At 40.0% G+C, this 22,297-nt stretch overlaps 1 protein-coding gene across 1 annotated transcript; it reads right to left on the bottom strand.

Annotated features, from left to right (window-relative positions):
* Positions 1–241: 241 nt before the first annotated feature.
* Positions 242–21,043, bottom strand: LOC140255520 (vitellogenin-2-like). Its single transcript, XM_072343191.1, has 35 exons — positions 20,897–21,043; positions 20,761–20,781; positions 20,509–20,660; positions 19,183–19,434; positions 18,513–18,674; positions 18,259–18,407; positions 17,940–18,090; positions 17,662–17,819; positions 17,414–17,579; positions 16,382–16,507; positions 15,793–16,011; positions 15,006–15,223; positions 14,792–14,889; positions 14,101–14,225; positions 13,886–13,987; positions 13,140–13,259; positions 12,864–13,053; positions 11,967–12,060; positions 11,656–11,841; positions 11,000–11,144; positions 10,656–10,878; positions 10,390–10,565; positions 9,257–9,799; positions 8,712–8,762; positions 8,370–8,459; positions 7,703–7,915; positions 7,465–7,607; positions 6,947–7,085; positions 6,284–6,419; positions 5,582–5,768; positions 5,160–5,251; positions 3,992–4,089; positions 3,074–3,233; positions 1,451–1,612; positions 242–581 (listed from the first exon to the last, which is right to left on the bottom strand). Exons 1-35 carry the CDS (start codon positions 20,964–20,966, stop codon positions 463–465), a joined length of 5,436 nt encoding a protein of 1,811 aa, XP_072199292.1. The 5' UTR covers positions 20,967–21,043; the 3' UTR covers positions 242–462.
* Between the last annotated feature and the right edge of the window lie 1,254 nt (positions 21,044–22,297).

Below are 22,297 nucleotides of genomic sequence, written 5' to 3'. Positions count from 1 at the left end.
CCACTGTGGTGCCCAAGATCTCAGCACCAGGGAAGGAATCACTTGGGAAACAAGCTAGAGCCTGGTAGGCAGCTTCTGTCATTCCACTCAATCCATATTGCAGGTGGGGCCTGACACAGACACTTTCCTGATGCACATCTACACAGCAGGCTGGCACAGCCTCGAGTCCCCACAACATGGGGTGAAGAGAAGCAATGCAGACATCCCCTTGCCACAGTCAATGAAAAAAGGAAGCCTTCATCAGTTTTTCCATGCACGTATTTATTCCAAAATCAGATAATTACAGGCAACTAGAATAGTTTCTGCAATAATAAAGTTTAATACTTTAAATTACTTAGGAAAAATCCACACATTTTTAAGTGTTTAATTTAATGTTTCTATTGCTTCTTAAGATGAGTCTTCTTACACCACACTATAAAAACTAAAATGTTTCTGTATTCTCCAGTGCTGCAGTGTACAGCTTCATGTACTGCATTCTTCATTCTCACATGAACATGCTGTGTGTGCATCAACAGTATCCTGCATGTCCTCTGACTTCTGGTCAAACTTCATCTGTTTGTCAGCCAGGTTGGAAGCTGAATCTGATGATGAACAAGAAATGGAAAACAAGCAGTGTGTTTTAGAAGCAGTTTTGCAAGGTACGGCATTTACCATGCACTCATCATTAATTAAACCAGGCTTGGCTTCTCCTTGCTGTCATACATATTTATACTCTGCTAAGTCTAGCTGAGATGTTCCAGGAAACCCTTTTAATTAATAAGTCATTTCTTCATTGGAAACCAGTATTTCCATGTAGAATTTTATTAAAAATATGTTTAGAAAAAGAAGCTGTGGTCTTAAAGGAAAACACATTTTAAAAACACACACAAAAGTATAATCAATATAATTTATATCTATCTAATCTCTCCAAATCTACAATACACCTGTAGAAGGGATATGTTCCTGTATCACCACACTCACAGGCAGGAATTATGTTCACACCTGCCCTTCTATGGCCTAGATCAGCTCATGGAAACAAGATTATGCCCAAAGACAGAGATAAGTGAAAACATGCAAGATGAGGATCACTGTTTCATGGTGTGGAACGTGATCCTGAATCATCACATGCTGCAGTATAGCTGAGTCACATGTTGACTGTGCTCTTACCCTCTCCTTACCCTGTCAGATCCAAGTATCATGAAGGGGAGATCAGTTTAGATGCCACTGCCATGAAAAGCAGTAAAATTACAATAGGAGGACATATTTCTTTCACTCAAGAAAGTTTTACATATTCATGAGAACAAAGAAAGTCCTTCAGTCAGTAGAGCAGTAAGCCCATCCCTTCCTGTGGATATGTTAGACCATTCACATGTTTCAAGTGTAATAATGGAGTTCAAGCACAACCTGCTTTTGTGCAGGCAGCACAAAGCTGCCTTTGTGCAGCTCTTTTTCAGGACTTCTGTGGACCTACCAGCTGGGAGGCAGTGGAAACCAACAGTTACTGGAGTTGTCTTGGTAGCAGAGCACCCTTTCATACAGCGCAGCACAGGGTCTGTAGAGTAGCACTTGGAATCGACACCCGCAAGCTGAACCGTCTTCTCAAGCTTCACAAATGAACGATGCAGTTTACAAGCTGTAATAGAATCACTGATGGTAGTTTATGCTCTTATGTGCAAAAATCTCCCCAGACTGACCCATCTGTCAATGATGTTTTACATTTGCAAGCAAACTGCCTCTATAAAGACTGAACATTGATCAGAAGCAAAGCAGCACTGCATCACTGACTGATAAGCTTTTCAAATCAGCTAATTAGATATGGAGTTGCTGAAAGTTAATTTCAACTGTAACTGGCTTAATTTCTAGATTAACATGTAGGAACAGTCTGGAATATATTCTAATAAGCATTTTACAAAGTAAACTGCCTCACTGAATGGCTGCAAAGCCACATTCAAAAGCTTTGAGAATTGATCAGTGGAAAGAGGAGAGTGGTGTTTCCAAACAAACAAAAACAATAACTAAAGAATTACACCAATACCACCATCATTCAGAATCAAAATTACTGCAGAGAGAGAAAAGATCACTGCTGTCAGCTGGAAATATTGGTTTCATTTTGGACTCCTAGGACAAGTTACAAGTCTGTGAGAAGCTAAATGAACCACGTGTAAGCTTTACTCTCAGTTTCAACATATGTTGGAGGGAAACACAGGGTGTAGTAGCTAGCAGTAGTGTGAATTTTGCTGTGTGCACGCCTGTGTACTGTACATACATCTAAAGCAAGTCTGATGCCAGGTATTCTTTACAGAGACACAGAAGAATGACAGTATATAGCTGGACATATGAAAGTCATCTCCAGGTAATGAGTAAGTCGTTCCCATCAGGCTCACAGAGGCTATGTGCTTGTTCTCCTCCCTCCTTCATGGGATGCTGTTGTACCATAGCCTCAGCAGAGAGAATGGAGCACACTCTAAGATCCTAATCTACTCAAGCACTTAAAATATAACTCTTCCCTCCCCCCTCCCCCCCCCCCCCCTTGATTTCAACTATGTAATTAAGTCCATGGAGCTGCTCACGTGCTCAAATGCTTGACAGGTTGCACTGGTTCAAAAATCAAGAGGTGAAACATAGTAATTACCAATCCCCATCTGTTGGCTGGAAAGCACTATTTGTTTACATCAAAACATTCCATGTGAATTTATTTTCTTATTGTTTTTATTTAACCTTCTTCTTCATCAAGTCCAACCGCAGCCTAACCAGTACCCCATTTTTTTAGAGATGGGGTACTGGTTAGGCTGCGGTTGGACTTGATGATCTTCAAGGTCTTTTCCAACCTGGGTAATTCTATGATTCATAGTTTTCACTTCAAGACTGGAAGAGTGGTTTTATTTCAGCTTGGTTCATCTCAACTGCCTTGTTGCTTTTTTGGATTTGACTAACTTGTAATTTCTTATTCCTTTCTAAACTGAAAAACATTGGTTATATTTAATATAGCTGAAGAATGAGACCTTTTAAAATGTTTTTTCCCAGTATTTTTCTAATAACACTAATTACAAATTTTCTAAACAATACTAAATTAAATTAATCAAAGCTTTCATACCTCCTCTACAGGGTGTCTCTTCCAAGATCCAAGAATGACCAAAGCTCACGGCATCTTTAGCTAAATATTCATTGGGCATCCGATACTCCTGTTTGTATTCTGCGTCATATTTTCCACAGATTCCACATGTTTTCCCTGCCATCCATAAAGGCACTTGAATCTTTGAGGAAAAGAAAAGTAAGAAACATTTCAAAGTTAAAATGGTCAAACATAACAATGCTGTGGAACAGATTTTTGCCACGTATGCACCTTCCAGTATCACATCATAGAATGGCTTGGGCTGGGAGGGACTCCAAAGATCATCTAGTTCCAGTATGGCAATGCACAAACATATAAATGCTTTCCTTCTTTGCTAAGAACTCACATGTATCACACAGTCATATGCCAAACTCTTATGGCGCTGTGGTGCCTTTAGCTCCATTGCAGCTTTTAAATCCTGCTGTGCCTGGCTAGCTTAGTAAGTAATTATTAGTTTTGACTATTATTCTGAAGCTTCCTTGTGATTGATGTTTTCCTAGTAGGTGACAGATGCAGTATGATAATATTAGTTTTCTTAGATTTCTGTTCCATTTTTCTAGTACTGCCTTTCAAACACGGACAGAAGCTGAAAACTCTCTTTTTTTTTTTCCTTGCAGATACACTGCTGACTCAGACTACGTGTGCTTGCCGGCCTATTTTCCAACACACACTTGCTGCAAGAATAAATTATTATTGGTGAAGGATACTTGGATGTCCTATTAAGAAACACAGAGAAGGACTCTGCAGCACTGGCTGCATTATCTTCTTTTACATTCTTTTAGAGAGGGGTGGTCCTGGACAGATTTAGCTTTGCTACTGAACAGTATTACATTCACACATACAGATTTAAGGAGATCCTACAGAAACATCACATCTAGATTTATGAAGAGTAAACTATACCCAGAATGTTTGTTCACTGAAGTACATTTTATCGATACCAAAGTCTGTGGCAGCAAGTTTAACACCTTGGTTGTCACTGTGAATCCACAGAGAAGCACCTAGAAAAAGAAAAAATAATAATAATGATAATTTAAAAAAGAAAATATCTCAAACAGACCCAAAATGTCTCTTTTAACAGAGAAAAAAGTAGTTTTAAAAAATGCTTTTGCCTCTTTTGCTTTGAATTCCTCAATAGTTCTCAAGAAGAACAGACTGTAAAAAAATAAAGGTGTATGCATAGACAGTAAGTGCTTGTAAAAGGCTGGAAAACAATTTTAATTATCACAGATCTACTTATTTTTCTTGGGGTTATTAGCATATCATATTTATTCCTAGAAAGGCTTACAGAGCTGCTTATAATACTTGTGCAGTTGTGCAACTATACAAAACTCTGACTATGTTGCATTGGAGTAAGAAAAATACAAAAAACAACATGACTGTCATTGGGGACATTTTTAGCACCATTATCTCTCAGCAAGTACATAACAATTAGGGCAGCGTGCAGCACTGGCAGATGCTAACCCAATTTCAGGAAGATTTATCCTGAATCCCGTACCACAGATACATAGTCAGGGAGCATCTGCATTGTGCGTTTCCCCCAGCTGTGTAGCAGAGAATGAAACTATGTCCTCCTGTGTCCTTCCATAGAAAAAAATATCCCTGCTTGGAAATAAGAAAGCAGCCTGGTTTTCTTGCATATGCACAGTTTTCTGCGTTTATTCCTGGCAGACTTCAGAATGCTAACCAGACGTATACCTATGAAGCAAATGAGAATGTCTTGGATCTATGAGGGTGGTGAAGGTTTTATCAAGCAAGGTTTTCTACCCTAACTGATATACTTCTCCAAAATGGAATGCTGGTGGGAGGCACAGCAATATATGAAACAGTAGTTAGGCTTTACTTTGCTTGGCCACCTTGAGAGTTTCATGCTCTAATTGATCTTTGTAAACGTTCACATGCAAGTGAATGAAAAGCAAATTCTTAAATAACAACCTGACAGCATAGGGTATAAATAGTTACTGAACACAAACTTGTGGAAGCTCTTTGATACAATACTTCTGACTACTCTTCCTCTCTTTTGTCTAACATACACATGGAAATGAAACCAAGGAAATGCTGTGCCACTTACCAGCAGATACAAGGGAAATGTTGGCTGTGGGGCTCTCAACCCCATCCACCAGCACTTTCACCTGTCCATTCACAGGATGCATATCAATTTCACTGTTAAGAAGAAGAGGAGGAAGAAGAGTTCTTACTGTGTTTGTACCACGTTTATACACAGAGAGTGACTAAGTGATTTTCTTGCTCACTAAATATCACTGGTCACAACATAAGCACATTCCAACTGTTGAAATTGCATCAGGGCATTCTTGTCACCTAAAATGCAGGATAACAACATCACAGGCATCGTGTTCAGTATGCATAGAAAGTAAATAAGGAAAATGATGAAAACCCATGGGCTGCTGAACAAAGCTTAGATCCAAGCTCCTTTCTCACTCAATATGGACAACACAGTCCTTCATGCTATGACAGCTGGCAAAAGTTACTTACTGACTGCCAATCTTGATGTTGATGGCTTTAAGGTTTGTAGCTTCTTCAGCATTTTTCATCATCACCAGGAACTTAAGATCAGAGCTGCAATCCTGAGCCAAGATGTGATAGCAGTTTGCTGGCATCGAGTAGTTGAACTTGACTTCATTAAAGGTTGTGATCTTGTTGTGCGAAACTGAGCAGCGAGCTGGTTAAATAAAATGCCAGTGAATATTTGCATTTCTGTTAAGAAAAGCTGTTGGATGACATGTTTTATTTTTAGTGCTATATATATATAAATATATAAATATTTTCTCTATATGATATTTTTATATAGGCTGCAGGGGCTTTTTGCCACCAGCCACCCATAATTTCTTAAAAAAAAAAAAAAAAAAAAAAAAAAAAAAAAAAAAAAAAAGCATGTTAGACAGTCCTTAGTCTAACCAAATAGTTGCCAGAAAGTTTATGTTACCACTTCAGATAATTGCCAATCTTGATTTCCCTGAAATGCTCTTTCTATTACATGCACAATAAATATCCTCACCCAGTTGACCCACACTTGCATTATTTCATCCCATTTCCTAATTGACTAGAGACAAACAATCCCAGAAAATAAATAAATAAATAAATAAAAAACAAAACAGAATCCTAGTAATCAAAAGATGCTCAAATTAATTCCAGAGACTGAGAACATCCTGCTTCTGAACCTGATCCAACTCTGACCTTTCAAATTGTTGAGCACTGCAGAGGGAGCTTCAGCAAAGACATTCCAGATCGGAGGCTGCAGCTCTGAACCTGAGCTCCTCGGACTCACAGGGAGTGATAGAGGAAGCCTCATGGCTTTTTGATAGAGAGTTATCTGGAAAAGAATTCAGAAGCACTGTAAAAGTGTAGTTGTACAAAGCATTCACAACAAATAGCTGAGATAACCTTTCCCCCTATATGGAAATCAATTTTAGTCTCTTCTGTCTTGATTGACAAAGAATTTATATGAATTCAGTACATCTGACTCACTGTGCACGAGCTTTTGCTTCTGCTTACAATTTTCTTTCATGGTATGGGTCATCATTTTGTTAGTATTTATGAGAGAATGCATTACTTCCTTTTCAAATGTGTTTATGTGAATACTTAGGGAGCTACCACAGATAGAAATGCATGTCTTCCTGAGTACCCACCATAGTCTTTTTGCATGAACAAAACCACTGTATGAATATTCTTGGATGAAATATAAAAAAGATTCAAAACTCATAAGAGTTGTTTTCAAACTCCCAAACTGATGCTTATTTTACTTAGCTTTTCCTTCTAAGTATTGGCCCCGTATAATTAAACAACACCAACAATCTCACTTTTCTATCAGAAAAACATAGGATGATGTTTCATATTTACATCAGGCAGCTTGACAACAATATCATATGTTCTTGGAGAAGTTAGAGCCACAACCATCCTGGCTTGTCGAGAAGGATTCTTGCCAGTTCCTTCAGAGAAACCCAACATAACTGCAGCCCCAGGGACAATGCTCTGAAACCTTCAAAAAGGAAAGATCTGGTGAAACAGAGAGGCAAAAAGAGGCATTTATCCAAACCAGACAACCTTACATCTGTGTAGAAGTGGCACACAGGTTCTTCAGCATCATTGGCCACATCCCCATAACCACTCCCTGCTTTACTGATCGGTGTTCAGTGAAAGAAAGGACCTGTCCCCCAGTTTTCAGTATGAGCAGCACAAGGAATTTCTGGCAATGGCGATGCCTCCTATGCGGGTTTTGTGTTTGAAGGCAGTACTCAGACAGCCCAGAGAATTCAAAAATAGCTGGTGTTTTATTCCCTAGAACCTTATGGGTGGATACTGATTTTTCACATTTGACCAATATCATATATGAGTGGCACTAAAGGCTAAAACCTCACCATTCAGCCATTGATCTGACACCTGAAGAAACCTTGGGCCACGCCACCTTCACTTGTGCAGCAGGATGCCCAGCAAACTGTCCAATTACCAGCTCAGTAGAAACCTTGTAATCCCGGCAATTCCGGCCCCATTTCAGGTAAGCCTACAATGGAGTGAAAAGCAGACCATTTTTAAAATCATGGAACATTATTTTATTGCCATGTATACAGTTGCATGTGACGATTTTTTGAACCTTACCACTGCCTTGTGAGCATTGAGAACCGAAGCATCTGCAAAGAGTTTCCACTTGCTTGAATCTGTGAGGTCTGTCACAAATACCTGAATCTGCGGCCTGACGGAGTCGGTATTAGCATATACCACAAGCTGGAGGCCTCCTTTCTTCTTACTGTTACTAATGCCATGGAGAAAAACAGCTACCAATGGGGCTTTGATGTCACCCAGAAACTTATGCTAAGAAGAAGAGGGACAAAGTATGCAAAGAACAACATTACAAAGGAGTGGCTATGGAGCATTTGAAATGCAAGATCTAGAAAACAAAAAACTGAACTACAAATATATAGCAGTGTATGTACTGCACATATATCTACATGTGCCTGTAAATTCTCATGCATATGCCTTATTGTGCATGTGCCCCTGCTAGCACAGAAGGATCTTATCATTATATCTGAGATAAGCCAAAATTTGTGCCGTTCACTGAGCTACACCATGCTCACCATGAAAAGACTGCACCATGAAAAGCATGTAGAGGACCTACAGTGTGTGTCTCACTCTTGTCTGACATACAAAACTTGACTATTCGGTGTTTCTCTGTTCCCATTGCCCTAGCTGCACAATTACTGCAAATGCACAGCCACTCTGCCACTCTTCCAAGCTGTCAAAAGTCCCTAAAAATGATGCAACTAACCCAGGAAGCAGCTCGGGATGTGTCATGGCTGGATCTGGTAGAGGAGTAACTGCTGGAAACTTGGTCACCTGGGAGTTTTCTTTTGGGAAACTGCAGGAAGAAAATACATCATGCTCATGAAGGTAATCTAAAATCACACTTGAAGAAAGTGCACTAGGCAGTGCTGCAGAATATCCGTTGTTACAGAGCTTTTTACTGATATGAGTCTCAGAAGAACTGCCACAGCTGATTTGGCGTTATCAGTTCTGAAGTTCCCCTCAGAAAGACAACAAGTGGACTTCAAGGTTTTAAGTTAACTCATAGCAGATTCCAAACTCAATTAATTAAGAATAGAAAACTCACCTCTTGTCTGTGTGCTGATCTAAAGTGACGCTGATAAATCTCATGATGCCCCTTTGAAAATAATAACAAGAAGAAGATGAAAAGACTTGGAAGGAAAGAAATGCTGCAATTGTGTTCAAATTTAGGCACTGGGAACTAAGTAAGAATTTTAGTAATTACCATTCATGCATAGTTCTGTATGTTTAGTTATAAGCATATAGTGCAGTAGTTGAAATGGTTGAAACAGTTTATATAAAGCATTAGTGTTCCTACTGCAAAATGAAGATATAAATAAGCAATTTGTACATACAGAAAGCATAAGATTGGTGAAACTTGCTTCCCTGCCTACAACAAAAGTTTCAGAAAACTTGTAGAAACTTTTGAGATGCTCCAGCAGAGAGAGCTGAGCCAATGACTGCAGCTGTGCTTGCAGAATAGATGTTAAAATTTTACGTTGCTAATATTTGCTGTGTCAACTAATATCTTGATACAAAGCCAGCTGCCACAAAGAATACAATTCACAAATACTATCAGCATCATTCAATTTACCGACAAGTATGAGTTACCCATATTTCGGAGTGCATGCTGCTACTGCTGCTGCTGCTGTCATCTTCCAGATGTCCTGAGTGATGCTCATGGCTGTGGTGACTCACTGATCTGCTGCTGCTGCTACTGCTGCCATTCAGATGCCCTGACAGATGGCCATGGCTATGGCTATGATGGCTTCTGCTGCTACTACTGCTCCTACTACTGCTGCTACTGCTGCTGCTACTGCTGCTGCTACTGCTGCTGCTACTGCTGCTCTTGCTGTTACTACTGCTGCTGCTACTACTGCTGCTCTTGCTGTTACTACTGCTGCTCTTGCTGCTGCTACTGCTGCTGCTTGCATCTTTGTTTCTAGTTTGCTTTACTTGATCATTCTCCTCTTCATCCACAGGCTTTTTACGATTAGGAGAAGAGGCAGATGATGAGGAAGAAGAGGTGGCCATTGAGGAGGCAGAAGATGAGCTCGAGGAAGTTTTCACATCGGGCTCTGTCCCAAGCTCCGCTAGCATAGTGTTTCCTTTCTTAGATGGTCGACTTTTTGGGTGCCGTGTTTTGTTTGCAACCTGCAAAACAATTCAAAGAAAATTACAAGAGTTCTGTGTGAGTGCTCGATCTGCAAGCAGAACTTCCACAGCCAAGTGCGGGAGTACACGATCTGTTTTCTCCTATTTGCTGTACTCTACATAGTGTCCTACTTCATAATCACAAGATACAAAAGAAAAGCAGATGAGCAAGAGGATGAAGACACCATAGTTAACAGAATATCGTTTGTGGAATCTTGCTTCTCTTTTTTCCTATTTATGTTTGTTTGTATTGATGCCCTTTGCCATTTTATAATATATCTGTTTCTGTATTTACAATATAAATTATCTGTGGGTGTCAGACAAGCTGCTCACCACAGCCTTTCCTGCCTCTTCATGGAAGCTGCAGAGCTCACTTTTCCCCACCAAAATCTGCCCTATCAAGAGGACCAGCCCCAGCTGGAGGCACCCCTTGTGTCAGTCTGTCCAGATATGACACGGGCTGACAGCACTGGTACCTTTCAAACTGGTCCCATCCTGGCTTTCCCATGCCAGTTTTCCACTCTAGCCTTCAAATCCTTGGCTTTATTTACTGGAAAACATCCTCCCCTTGCAGGCTTGAAGTCTCTTACCTTGAACACATCTTCAATACTTAAAATCCTCTTCAGTTTAGCTTTAATGTCTTCATATAGAGATGATTCATCCTCTTTCTCAGACTCTGAGTTTGCCTCCTTAATTATTTTAGAAGCTGCTGTAGATCCTGCCTGAATCTCCAGCTGAATTTTGTCCATATCAGCACCTGTACGAACTGCACACAAATTGCACAGATTAAAAAGTTATACCGCTTCAAGGAGTACTAACAAACCTAATAAGAAAAGGCCTGTGCTCAGTACTGTACCTGGCATCAAAACTATTTTAGCTTCATGTTCTCCAATTAATTTATAAAAATATGTATTCCTTATGAAACTGGCATCTCTTGACCTTCTGGAAAAGCAGAGCTGGCAACCAAGATGATGAATTTTGAGGCAAATATCTCGTTTATGTTTTGTTTTTCCCGTGCTATGGCGAAGAACTTCTTGAGAACTCTGGGACTGTTTCCTTGGCATGCTGTCAGGCCCTTGCTGTAGTGGAGAAGAGCATGTGAATGCCACTGGAAGCATATCATAGGCAAGAGTAAAACTGCATGTATAGGTAGAACATAAAGTGTAAGTGTAACTGCGCAAGCCAAAAAGAATAGGTTACCATTGTGAACTCTTCCCTGGAAACCCTCTCTGATGTTTGGAAAGGTTCTTCCACAATGTTTAATGAAGCATCTTCTGGCAGAATTGCGGTCCTCTTTTCAACACCTACTTCTCCTATGTTCCTTGATACAGCAAAAGCCTTATGTCTGTGAAAATATGCATAGAAAGTAGTAAACGGTTCTAAACCCCCCCATGTATTTGGATTAAACAAGTTATTGTCCTGTCTCTGTCAAGTGTTATAACAGAAGTATGCTCTTAGAACACAGGAACCGTATATGCAACTGTTAGTATAAATATTTTTAACGACAATTAAGGGGTCATGAGGAACATCACAGGAAGTTTTCGAAGTATGGGTAAATTTAAATAAACTTCTGAAACATGAGAGACATTTGTCTGGAAATATAAATATTTAAAAAAAAAAAAAAAAAAAAAGAAGAAGAAGAATTAGTGTAATAATAAAGAAATTAAAATTAAAATTAAACTCCTAAATATTTGAGGCAACTTTTGACTTTCAGCTCCCTTATTTCTCTTCTCTGCCCTTTATTCAAAAGGTTATCTGTCACATTACATGCCTAGAAACCTTCATTGAATGCGAGTGAATCTTGAACTTCATAAGGTTTCCGCAACATAAATTATCCTTAAGTAATGCCACCATACCTTGCAACCAGTATCTCAGTTTCCTCACGGCATGGGTTTGTCTCAATCTTAATATTTTTCAATTTCACATCTATCTTGGCATCAAACTTCATTGGTATTCTTGTCTGGACCTCGCCTTGAATTTCAACAGCTTGTTGAAAGTATTCTGTGTTGACACCCATCGTTGCAACTGTATGCACATATAAACTGAAACAGAGCGATGTGGTCGTATGTAAGAAAGGTGTTTGTTTTTATATTGAGGTTCTCTTTCATAAAAACAACAACAACAACAAAAATCTTTCTATAACTAAGGCATTAGAAACCTGACATACCTGGGGTTTAAGTCAGACCGAATCTGCACAGCGGATTCAAGCAACTGAGAAAGTCTAAAATCTCCGGTTAAAGGCGGAGTCATCTTTCCATCCACTGCAAAAGGCAGAACAGCATTTTAAAATCGTAAAATTAAAAGAAAGGACTTGATTGTAAGCAAGATGCAGTTTTCAAGAGGAGGTAATATTTTCTCTTAATACAGTGAAAATGGCTGAAAAACAGGACCTGACTTTCAGATAAAAGGTCTTTTATTCAAGTCTGAAAAGTAAAAAAAAAAATAAAATAAAAAAAATAAATGATAATTTAAAAAAAGTACAGAAAACTTCTGTGTTCAGGTGCTTCAGCCCCAAACCGTTTCAGTGCTGCTGCTGGGCTTTGCATTGAGGATCCAGAACTGGGCGCAGTACCTTTGGAGCAGCCTCAAGTGTACTAAGGAAAGGAGGAAAAGCCTTGCAGAGCTCGCTTTGCTTTGCCTGTGGCAGCCAAGGATGCAGTTGGCGTCCAGAACCACAAGGGCACGCTGCCGATTCACCATCAGCTTGTTCACCCGGCCTCCCAGGCCCTTTTCTGCAAAGTTGCTGCTGCTGCCTGGGCGATGCCCAGTCTGCACGCTCACGGGTTACTCAGTCCCTTCGCCGAGATTCAGCACACTGCTGTCATGCTGTCCTTCCAGCCTGTCGTTGTCCCCTGGAGTAGCAGCCTGACTCCCCAGCACAGTGACAACTCTCACCACTTTCGTGTGTGTGCAGCTTTTCTAATACCTTCACTATCTCTCCTCCTGTGCTACAAAATCACTACAAAAATCAGGTCTTTGTTTGTTTCCCTACATCTTTCTCCAGCCTCTCTTAGCCTGTCCCTCCCACCCGCTAGCACAGCAGACCTCATACTTCCCAACTCACCGCTGACTGCAGCTCGTGCCAGGGCAGTAGTGTAGGACCCATACTCCAGCGGCAGGCCAAGACAGCTGGGAACCACATATCGTATCTCGCCCATCCACACCGGCTGCGTCCACTGCCCTGTGATGCCATTGCGGATCTGGCTAGCGATTCTTTTCACTGCTGTGTTTCGATCAGCAGGCTCCACTACAGTCTGCCAGAGGACAGAGGTCCAAGGGGTGAGGAAATGAAAGGACAATGGTGTCAAGCCTTGCAAAGAGAAGTAGGGGGCTCTGGTACCTTCAGGACCTGTTGCAAGACTTCCTTGTTGATGCTGACATAAGCCACTTCTTGGCCAAGTATTTTCAAATAGACTGATATCAAGGGAGTTTCTGCCGGCAGCTCTTTCCTTCCCAGCAGCTAGGGAACAGATCAGGAAACAAGTGAAGTTCCTTAATGCGACACTTTACAAATGGCAGTTTAGCAAGGCAGTGACAACTATCACTGACCAACCCACAACCTTCTTTTGCCCCTCATATTTCCTTGGTGTTCTGTTAACAGCATAGTGTTGCTATTTTAGACACACTCCCTTATCACTGTGATGTTCCCTATCCAGTGTTCTCTATTCCAGTGAAATAACTTTTACTCTAATACGGAGGGGCTGGGCCATTTGTGCTGTTAAACCCAGACTGAAAGCACTGCACCAAACTTATAAACAATGTTGGGAAAACTAAGGGAAGAGAAAACCTTCCAGGCATGGGAGATGTTTCTGCTGTGATGTCCACTTTCCTCTCATCTCACTGCTCCTTCTGCAGCCACATCTGAGGTGGAAAGGAAGTGGTGTTGCAGCGAGACTTGAAAAATCTATTACAGACATTACAGGAGGAATGTCTCCTGAAGTCTCACTGCAGATCTACCTTCTGCAGAGATGATCAAACTGACTGCTGGTGGGTAACATACCCTCTGAGATGAACTTAACTTTCATGATAAGCCTCACTAAATATCCTTTCATTTAACCTATACATTATATTACTAAAAACACCTACAGCTTTTCCAAGCTCCTTGATCTTCTTGTATGTGGGATATTCAGCAAATGGGATGTTTCTTTTCATTATGACATCTGTGAGGCCTTCCACTCGGATGCCAACCTACAAAGTGTGAGAAGGAATAGTCTGAAACATACTTACAGAGCAGAAACGTAGGGGTCAAATTTTAATATGAAAATTGTTCTATTTGCTTTATTACTAATTTAAGTATTTACCTCTACCAGATCAGCCACTGAACCTGCAGAATTTGCCATCAGTTTGGAAATTACTGTTGATGGGAACATAGTTCCTGGGCTGTTCATAATAAAGATATCTCCAGCCACACCAATCCTATAGTTATCTGGGGCAGAAGTAAACAGAAGACCATTTTTCTAATCATTCTACTCATCATTCAAGACTGTATTTCTACAGCTTTTTCAGTTACTGACTAAGAGACATCATTACATAAGTTTTAGTTGTTCATGCTCAAGTTAAAAAATAGTAATTCCCGTACTTTTAAATATGCAACTGCCACACTTAATTCAATCTCTTATCCAAATGCAGAATCTTTTACAGGATGACAGGAGGCTGGAGCAGCAGGGAAATGAAACCAGAAAAATTAGAACAAGAGAGACCATCAAACCGACCTTAAGTACGCTGAGTACGTATTTCTGTAGCAAAAGGAGAAAGCTTCGACCACAGTTGCAAGAAGAAATAGATTAATTTTTCAATAAGAAATAAATAAACATTTCAGAAACCAATCTTAGCAAGTACCTTACAGAATCTCTTTTTGCAGAGAGCAGCAGTTTTAAGGGGAAAAACTTTTCTAGACATAAACCGCACGGGCACTGACTACTTTGCATTCCTCCAAAGGACTTGGTAACCTTTAAGAAGGGGTTTTTAAAGTCACTGAAATGCTTTACTCACCAAAGTAACTGTCTTCGTGAATGGCCTTGCTATACTGATAGCTCAGCATGTCCAGTTCGGGGGGCAGCATCTTAAGGGCAATGTTGCAAGCTGAAGATCTAAACAAAGAAAGGTAATACATTAAGAAAAAGCTAAAACCCATCAGAATAAGAAAATGAATTCAGTTTGTCAGCATATGCAGAAAATAGCACTCTTTATTTTTGTCTCTACTTACATGTTGTACATAAATGGCAGTCTGCTCTTAGACAAAGACTTAATGTGGGAATATATATAACTGGCCACTTGTAAATTGCTCTCCTTCCTTGCCACATTTGCTATTGTCATTATCGTAGTAGCGGCAGGCCTTGTCTCAAAGATAATAGTGCAAGCCATCACTCGCACCTCGGGGAGAAGCGATTTGTCTGCAAGGATCTGGATGAGATAGCCCTGCACCTGCAGAGAGGAAACACATTGATGGGAATTACCAAAGACTGTCTGACTGGAGTCTGCCCCATACAACACCTTTAGCTACCTACACCATCTGAAAGGCCAAAGCCTTGCCTGCACTCACCATGCAAGTAATCCCAATGGCTAACAGGAGGTCACTGGCAATACACTCGACTTCAGGGAAAGGTCTAAAAGAAGCGACCCTATGGCAATATTTTGCCTGAGAAGTCAACAGAAGGTCTCTCTCTCTCCTTATGACTCTTGAGGAAGATTAAATTATCCACTTCTAGGTGGCTAAATTTTTGCCATATATAGCAAACATCAGATTTAATTAGTTATAGCAGTTGACTTCAGAAACAGTGCTGATATCCTCCTGGAAGCTTCCTATTGAACAGTATTTATTATATATTACCAGGAAACATTAGCTGAAATGTAAGCTTGTGTTCTGTTGTTCTTAAAAATAAGCAAACATAATGAAACCACAGATTTGATGTTATTTAATTAATTACCCTCAGAGTACACATTTTCCTTCTTCAGTTCCTAACGTAAAGAAATCCCTGACAGATGCTACTTACTGTTTTCGGGTCCTTCCAACCTATCTTTCTCAAGGCCATGATGGCATCCATCTGAATGTGGTTTGGGTTACCAGAAGCACTGGATGAATATATTGGAAGGTACTTCAGGATGCGCTTTAAGCTGGCTGGTTCTCCTATGTTACCAATGCACTTCAGAGCTAATTTCATTTTGTCTTCACGGCCCCTGCTGATTGCTTCATCTGCCAGGTCATGGATGGGCTATGGACAACAAAGCACGATTCAACCTTTTCGACCTAATGTATATATACACACGATGTCCATAGCATTTCCCATACCCACTAAAAAGCCTATCACAATAAATTAAATGGTTCTAATAAAAGCACCCACTGATGGCTGTAGGAAAAAAAAAATAAAAAGAAAACAAACAAAAGATGTGAAAGCTGCATTTTCAGTGATGAAATTATTCTGTACTTTAAAATGATTTACTGCCTTTGTTCTGAAGGAGGTCAATGAACTTTGTATTTGTCTAACTGATTGACAGTTAATCAAAAATGTCCAGTTGACATTTTCATACCAGATCCACTAAGCCAAAGTAGTGTGCATTAGCAAGCTATTAGTAACAGCCTACCTGAAGAGCTTCTTTAGGACATGCTGAGGTCTGAGAACAATATCTGTGGACAACAGAACTATATCCCAAGTAGGCCACTTGCTGAAGCATAGGATTTTTCTGAATTCGAGAGCTGGTCAATAAATCCTGGGAGATAAATGGGAGAAAAAAAGAAAAGGAAATCAAATAAAGAAAATTAAAATAGGCATTTAAGACAATGCTTGGCATAGCTTTCAGAGAAGGAAAATCGTCACAGCTTATCTAGGGGAAGTAATTTCAGAATGATTATTCTTCACATCAAAACAAATTAAATCAGCTTGTAGACATTTCATTAGCAAGCTTCACTTAGGACCTTAGTTCCACACTGGTTTCAACATAAATAAGCACAAATATCAGTTCATGGAGAGCCATTTGATTTTCCTCAGCTGAACATCACACAAAGTGAAGATTATGGGTGAACATCAATCAGTAAATAGAACATCTTTAGAACAGCATGTGTCTCAATTACATTAACAAAGCACTGTCAGTTAATATATTTTGCTTCCTATTTATGAAGAGGAATACTGAGTAGAGATGGGAAAAAATCCTGTTTGGTATAAATGATGACACTATCCTATTCACTGTGCGAACTATTTGACATCTGCACATTTTAACTGGCAGCACTTTCCAATTTATAGGAATGTTTTTTAATTAAAAGAGCCATTCAAACGATGCAATGCACAAATCACCTTTTATGTTTCAGAAGGAAGAGATACTGTGGACAAAGATTTGCCTGTAGAAGGCATGACACATTAGTCCAGCGTGCTAAAATGGTACTATTTCTTAGAAGCTGTCAAGAGAAAAGGGCTCTTTATCACTATAGCAAACTGAAGAAGCATTATCTTCTCATATATGTTAAAATAAATAAATAAATTAAAATCATGCCTCAGAGTTTATGTAAAATTTGTGTATGTGATGGGAGAACCCACTCTAGTGAACTTTATAATCAAAAGTTGCCATCAATTAACATTCTTCTTGTTATCAAATTTGAAACATTCATGTAGATTTACTCACTGCTGCTAGCAGAACTGTGTGCTCATCAGCTTTTATTGAATGAAGAGTCAAGGAAACAATTAGAAGGGTCTGAATGTAGCTGAGGTCATCATTTCGAATTCTAGTCTTAAGGAATTTTAGTACTTCTGTGTTGCCACTTGCAGGAACTGTGCTCAGGAGCCATCGCCTACAAGCATATCAGAGAAAGAAGTCTAGCAATTAGATCTCCAGAAATGAAGAATTTCTTAGCAGGCTGCACAATGAAATACCTGTAACGAGGTTTATCTGAAACTTGTCTCCAGACAGACTCAAGAGTGTCAGCACTCGCTATCCGACAAAGCTGAACCAGCTCTAGAAATCTGTTTGGAACATCATCATGGAAATCTTGTTGGTTATTCAGGACTATGTGCTGCAGCGTTTCTACTATCTGTACAACACAAAAGAGAGAAGGGACATGCAATTAAATCCTTAGGTATTTCTGATCATATTTCTGGTCACTCCTAATTTTCAGTTAGGAGAGTGATTTAAAGATCCAAAAATTCCATACCCGTTGCTCAGGATTTTTTGTCCTGATCAGCTGAAGTGGCATCTGTGGCAGTACAGCTGGGAAGTGGTAGAGAAGGCCTCCATAGCTCTGCATGGGGACATCGGGGGCACTGCTCCTCTCGCTTCTCACCTCGAGCAACTTGAACTTCTGACTGTCAAGGGGCAGAGAGGAATAAAAAGGTGTCATGAAATATGTGTACTTACAGCTTTACCCAACTGATGCTGGGGCTTAATTTGCTCCTCATTTCAGCTGGGGGTAAAAGGGACTCCAGAACTTGCAATTATTCTCACTTAGAGGAGCAGCCCTGCACCCCACCTACCTTGCTTCCGAGAGAGCCACCCCAGTGGGCTCATTGAACATGGAGATCTGATGCACCTGCTGTGATGTGATCTCTGTGATCAGCATGCCACTGTCTGTCTGCTTCAGCTTGTAGGAGTAAGCAGTGGTCCCTTTGATAAGCTTTTCTTTCTAGAGAGGCACAGAGAAACCACAGAGTGAATGGAGCAGATGGCTCTTGTTGCTCACCTTTTCCATCTGCTTGGTGTGAGGAAGGTCTTTCCATGTCTCACATACCATCATGTTCTCAGGGCAGGGATAGATGTAAGCCATTCCAACACTTTTTTCCACCTTTTCCTGGCAATTATTCAAGTCCACAGTTTTGGTAACAAAGACTCGGCTATTCTTCCTGTCTTCCTGAACAACATACCTTGTGTGGCAAACACCTCCAATTCCAGCCTGAAGGGATCAGGAGAGAGAGAGACTTGTGAATTGTATCAGAATTTTCTTGCTGGAGAGCAATGTCTGAAGTATCAGTAGGAAGGTAAGGATACACCAAGCCATGTTTTGGGTAAAGACAAATTGGATAAGGATTCACTGATCTGTGTTTTGAAAGCTGTTACCCATTGCTCACAATTAATCCTACTAAACTAAAAAACAGACACACAGACATGTGAAGTAGACGTATTTTAAATTCAGTCAAGGAACTGAGAAAATGGTTCCATTTTGATGAAGGGATTGCATTTTAAACAAAGCAATTTAACAAATGTCTGTAAAGAATTCCAGTAGAACTAAATCCTTCAACATGCTCACGTGTATTTTTTATATGAATGAAAATCAACAGTTTTTCATGACGTATGCTTGAAAGGAAATTCAAATAAAGAGAAACATGGATGAAGAGCACCTAACCAGAACACATCCTTTCAGCAAAGTTGTTTTAACTAAAATGGGAATGGGAAACACAAACCTCTTGTAATTCATAGACATTCTGTGCTTGTTTAATGTTCATCTCCAACGCACTCAATATTCCTCTCACTATGTTAATACACAGATCTGGGCAGCCTTCTGGGGCATAAATGTTTCCAACCCGTCCCCTGATGTATCCAAATTTGAAGAGCCGGGTGAAACACGATAAGAATATTTGGGTGATTTTGGAAGATCGAGTGAAAGGATCCCTGGGCCAGACCCCATTGTATTCCTCCACTTGTGTAGAGCGGACCTGAGAGGAAGTTAAAAATAGATATTGACATAAATAAAATTACTTTGGTATTAAATGCATAAACAGATTGGATGAAATTAACCTAATCACTAGCTAACTACTCCTTCCTTCCAAATTTAGGCTTAGATATCCATGTAGCAGTATATTCTTTGATTCTTGTACCTGTTGCTTACTTAGTGAAGTCGGTACAAGTCCTGGGGGCTCAATAGTGCCCTTTTGTGACATTTTTGTTAACATCCTTGTTAACTCTTGGGAAGACTGTGAGCAGTTTACTCACATTCAATACACAGGGGAAAAAGATCATTTAGAAGGTAATATAATCAACACTTGTTCGTTTTTTGCTTGTTTCCTTCTGTGTTCAGAAGCTCAGTGGAAATCAGAAGCAATTTTACTGATTTTGTTGAAGTTACTGCAAGCTGAGGTGTGTCTCACAGAGCACAGTCTGGGACATTCAACACAACAATTTCAGGTTGAGGACAACAGCAAGAAATATAATCCCTAACTCTTAATTTTGATATCTTTGATATCTTGATATCATTCATGATGAAGTCCTACAGCTCTTCTAAAACCCTTCAGAGGTATCCTTCTTGATGGCTTCCACATTTTTTCCCAAGTGTGTAAACACAATCTAAGCTTATTAATTATCTGTATTGTATGTATCTTAACATGTGTGTCTGCATTTTACATACCTAAGTCCTTTCTCCCCACAGGAGATGGAAACATTTGTTGAAAATTGAATAAAATCTTAAAATCAGAGCAGGCTTAAGTGCCTTAAGTTAGAAATAAACATTTTGTAATAGAATCCCTGGTACTGACACCTCTACTTCACATATGAGGTCTTGAGAAGCCCCTGCTACAATCAATTTTCACAACAAGAACATGTAAGCAATTGGATGGTAAATCACTCCTCCATTTTGAAACTTCAGTTTGTAAACCATTCTCCAAAACCTACAGCATTGTTACCAATTCTGTTCCCTATAACCTTAGAACACAGGTGAGCAAAACACGGGCAAATGAACGTGACTTGAATTCAAAGTACTGGTTGGTATGTTTGGAACAAGACATGGTCAGTACCTTGAGAAGGTAAACATTCTCTGATAGCCCACTGATCTCTAGCTTGCTGCTCAGGCGCACACCAGCTTTGCCCAAACTTCTGTCTTGAAGCCCACTCATCATAGAAGCTTCATAGCTGTACAGGTAACTATTTCTGCTACTGAATCCTGGGTCTGTGGAGAATAGCAGTCATTTACACAAAAGCTGTAAGCATGTTCTAATGAATAGTCATCATAGCGAAGTCACCAAGTTTGTAGGTAGAAATGTACTTACCAGTGTCAAACTTCTGGCTGCCTACAAAAAGAGACAGAAAAACCACAGGAGTTATATCCAGTCTAAACCTAATTATTGTCAGTGAACTCAAGGAAATTCCAGGGAAAAAGAATGAAGAGGGGATTCGTAAGCTTACCTACGAGGGTGAGCACTACTGCTAGTATGATCCCCCTCATAGTGAAGGTGAATGGGGCTCTGCCAGGCATGGTGAGACTTTTATGGAAGAATGTTCAGGAACACGTGGCTGTTTTCTGCTGAATTCTCAAGTTTTTTATCAGTTTATGTAAACACTTCTCTTTTTGCAATCATAACTCCTCTTCACGTGGAAAAAAGAAAACCAAGTAATACCTTGACATCTTTGATAAAAAACTTTGGTCTGATTGAGTAGAAGTTTCCATGTACCACAGTAAAACACTTTCACTACAGCATTTACAATAAATTTACAATAGACGTGCTACTTACTTTCCTAGATTGGGTCATGGCTGGCTGCTGGTACATGGTCCTGCCTCAGATGAGATTGGTTTTGCCCAGGTTATGTTGACCTGGCACCTGACCCAAGTTGTTATCTAGCTGATAGTAACCCAATTAGTTGATAGTATCATCTACATCGACTGTGCTCTCCCTCTTCCCTCAGCTTTGGTTTATGGCCATTCCTGTAGGCCACAGACTAATCTAGATAAACCTGTGGTATTCATGTATTCACATATGCACCAACACACATGATTTAACAGGCTACTGAGACACAACATACAGAATGTATGTATTCATTGAAATCACAGGATCAATGTGTCCTTTCAACTCCGGTCACTCTGACCAGGAATATTTTTTAAATGAACAAAGGTTTCATAAGCATTCTGTAAATATTTTATCTTCCAAAGTAAATGACAGCAAAACGTGAACAATTAAAACCTGCAGAGATCCTCAGCAGCAAGACAAGAGGGACAGAAGTGCAGGTCAGCTAGAACTTTTGTGTTTCCTACAGAACCAAATATAAAATGCAGCCAAGTACTGGAACTGATGCAGGCTTGCAGCCAACTTCATTGCTAACATATATTGATAGCACAAGAACACATTCACAAAACTGTCTGTTCTAGAAAAGTCAGAAGTGTGAAAACAACTCATCAGGTACCCTCAGAAATGGGAGATAAGCAAAGAGTGAACCAAGGAAATAAATGGGTTCTTGTCAATCCTACAAAAAAGTCCTCCAAATCGATCTGGGTGGCAGTCAGACCAGCAAGTGCACACGTTGTTCCACATTGGAGAATGGTTTTTGAGGTGCAACTTCCAGCAATGCAATGAACCATGGCCTTCAAATCACACAAAAACACTCATTTATACTCTAATTCAAAATATACAACATACTGATTCTTCGGTCAGTTTCTGTTCCCACGATACCCACAGGACTTACCACAAGAGAGCGTTTTGTGGCAAACAGTGTTTTAATGACCACAACGCAGTATATTTTCCATTTCAAGTAGTTGCCAACAGCCGCTCTTTCTGGATTGTCAGTGCCACGGGTGTCGACTTTTTCAACTGG

The sequence above is a fragment of the Excalfactoria chinensis genome, chromosome 8 (genome assembly GCF_039878825.1).
Source record: "Excalfactoria chinensis isolate bCotChi1 chromosome 8, bCotChi1.hap2, whole genome shotgun sequence".
Lineage (NCBI taxonomy): Eukaryota > Metazoa > Chordata > Aves > Galliformes > Phasianidae > Excalfactoria > Excalfactoria chinensis.
This window is presented reverse-complemented; position numbering and strand designations above follow the sequence as displayed.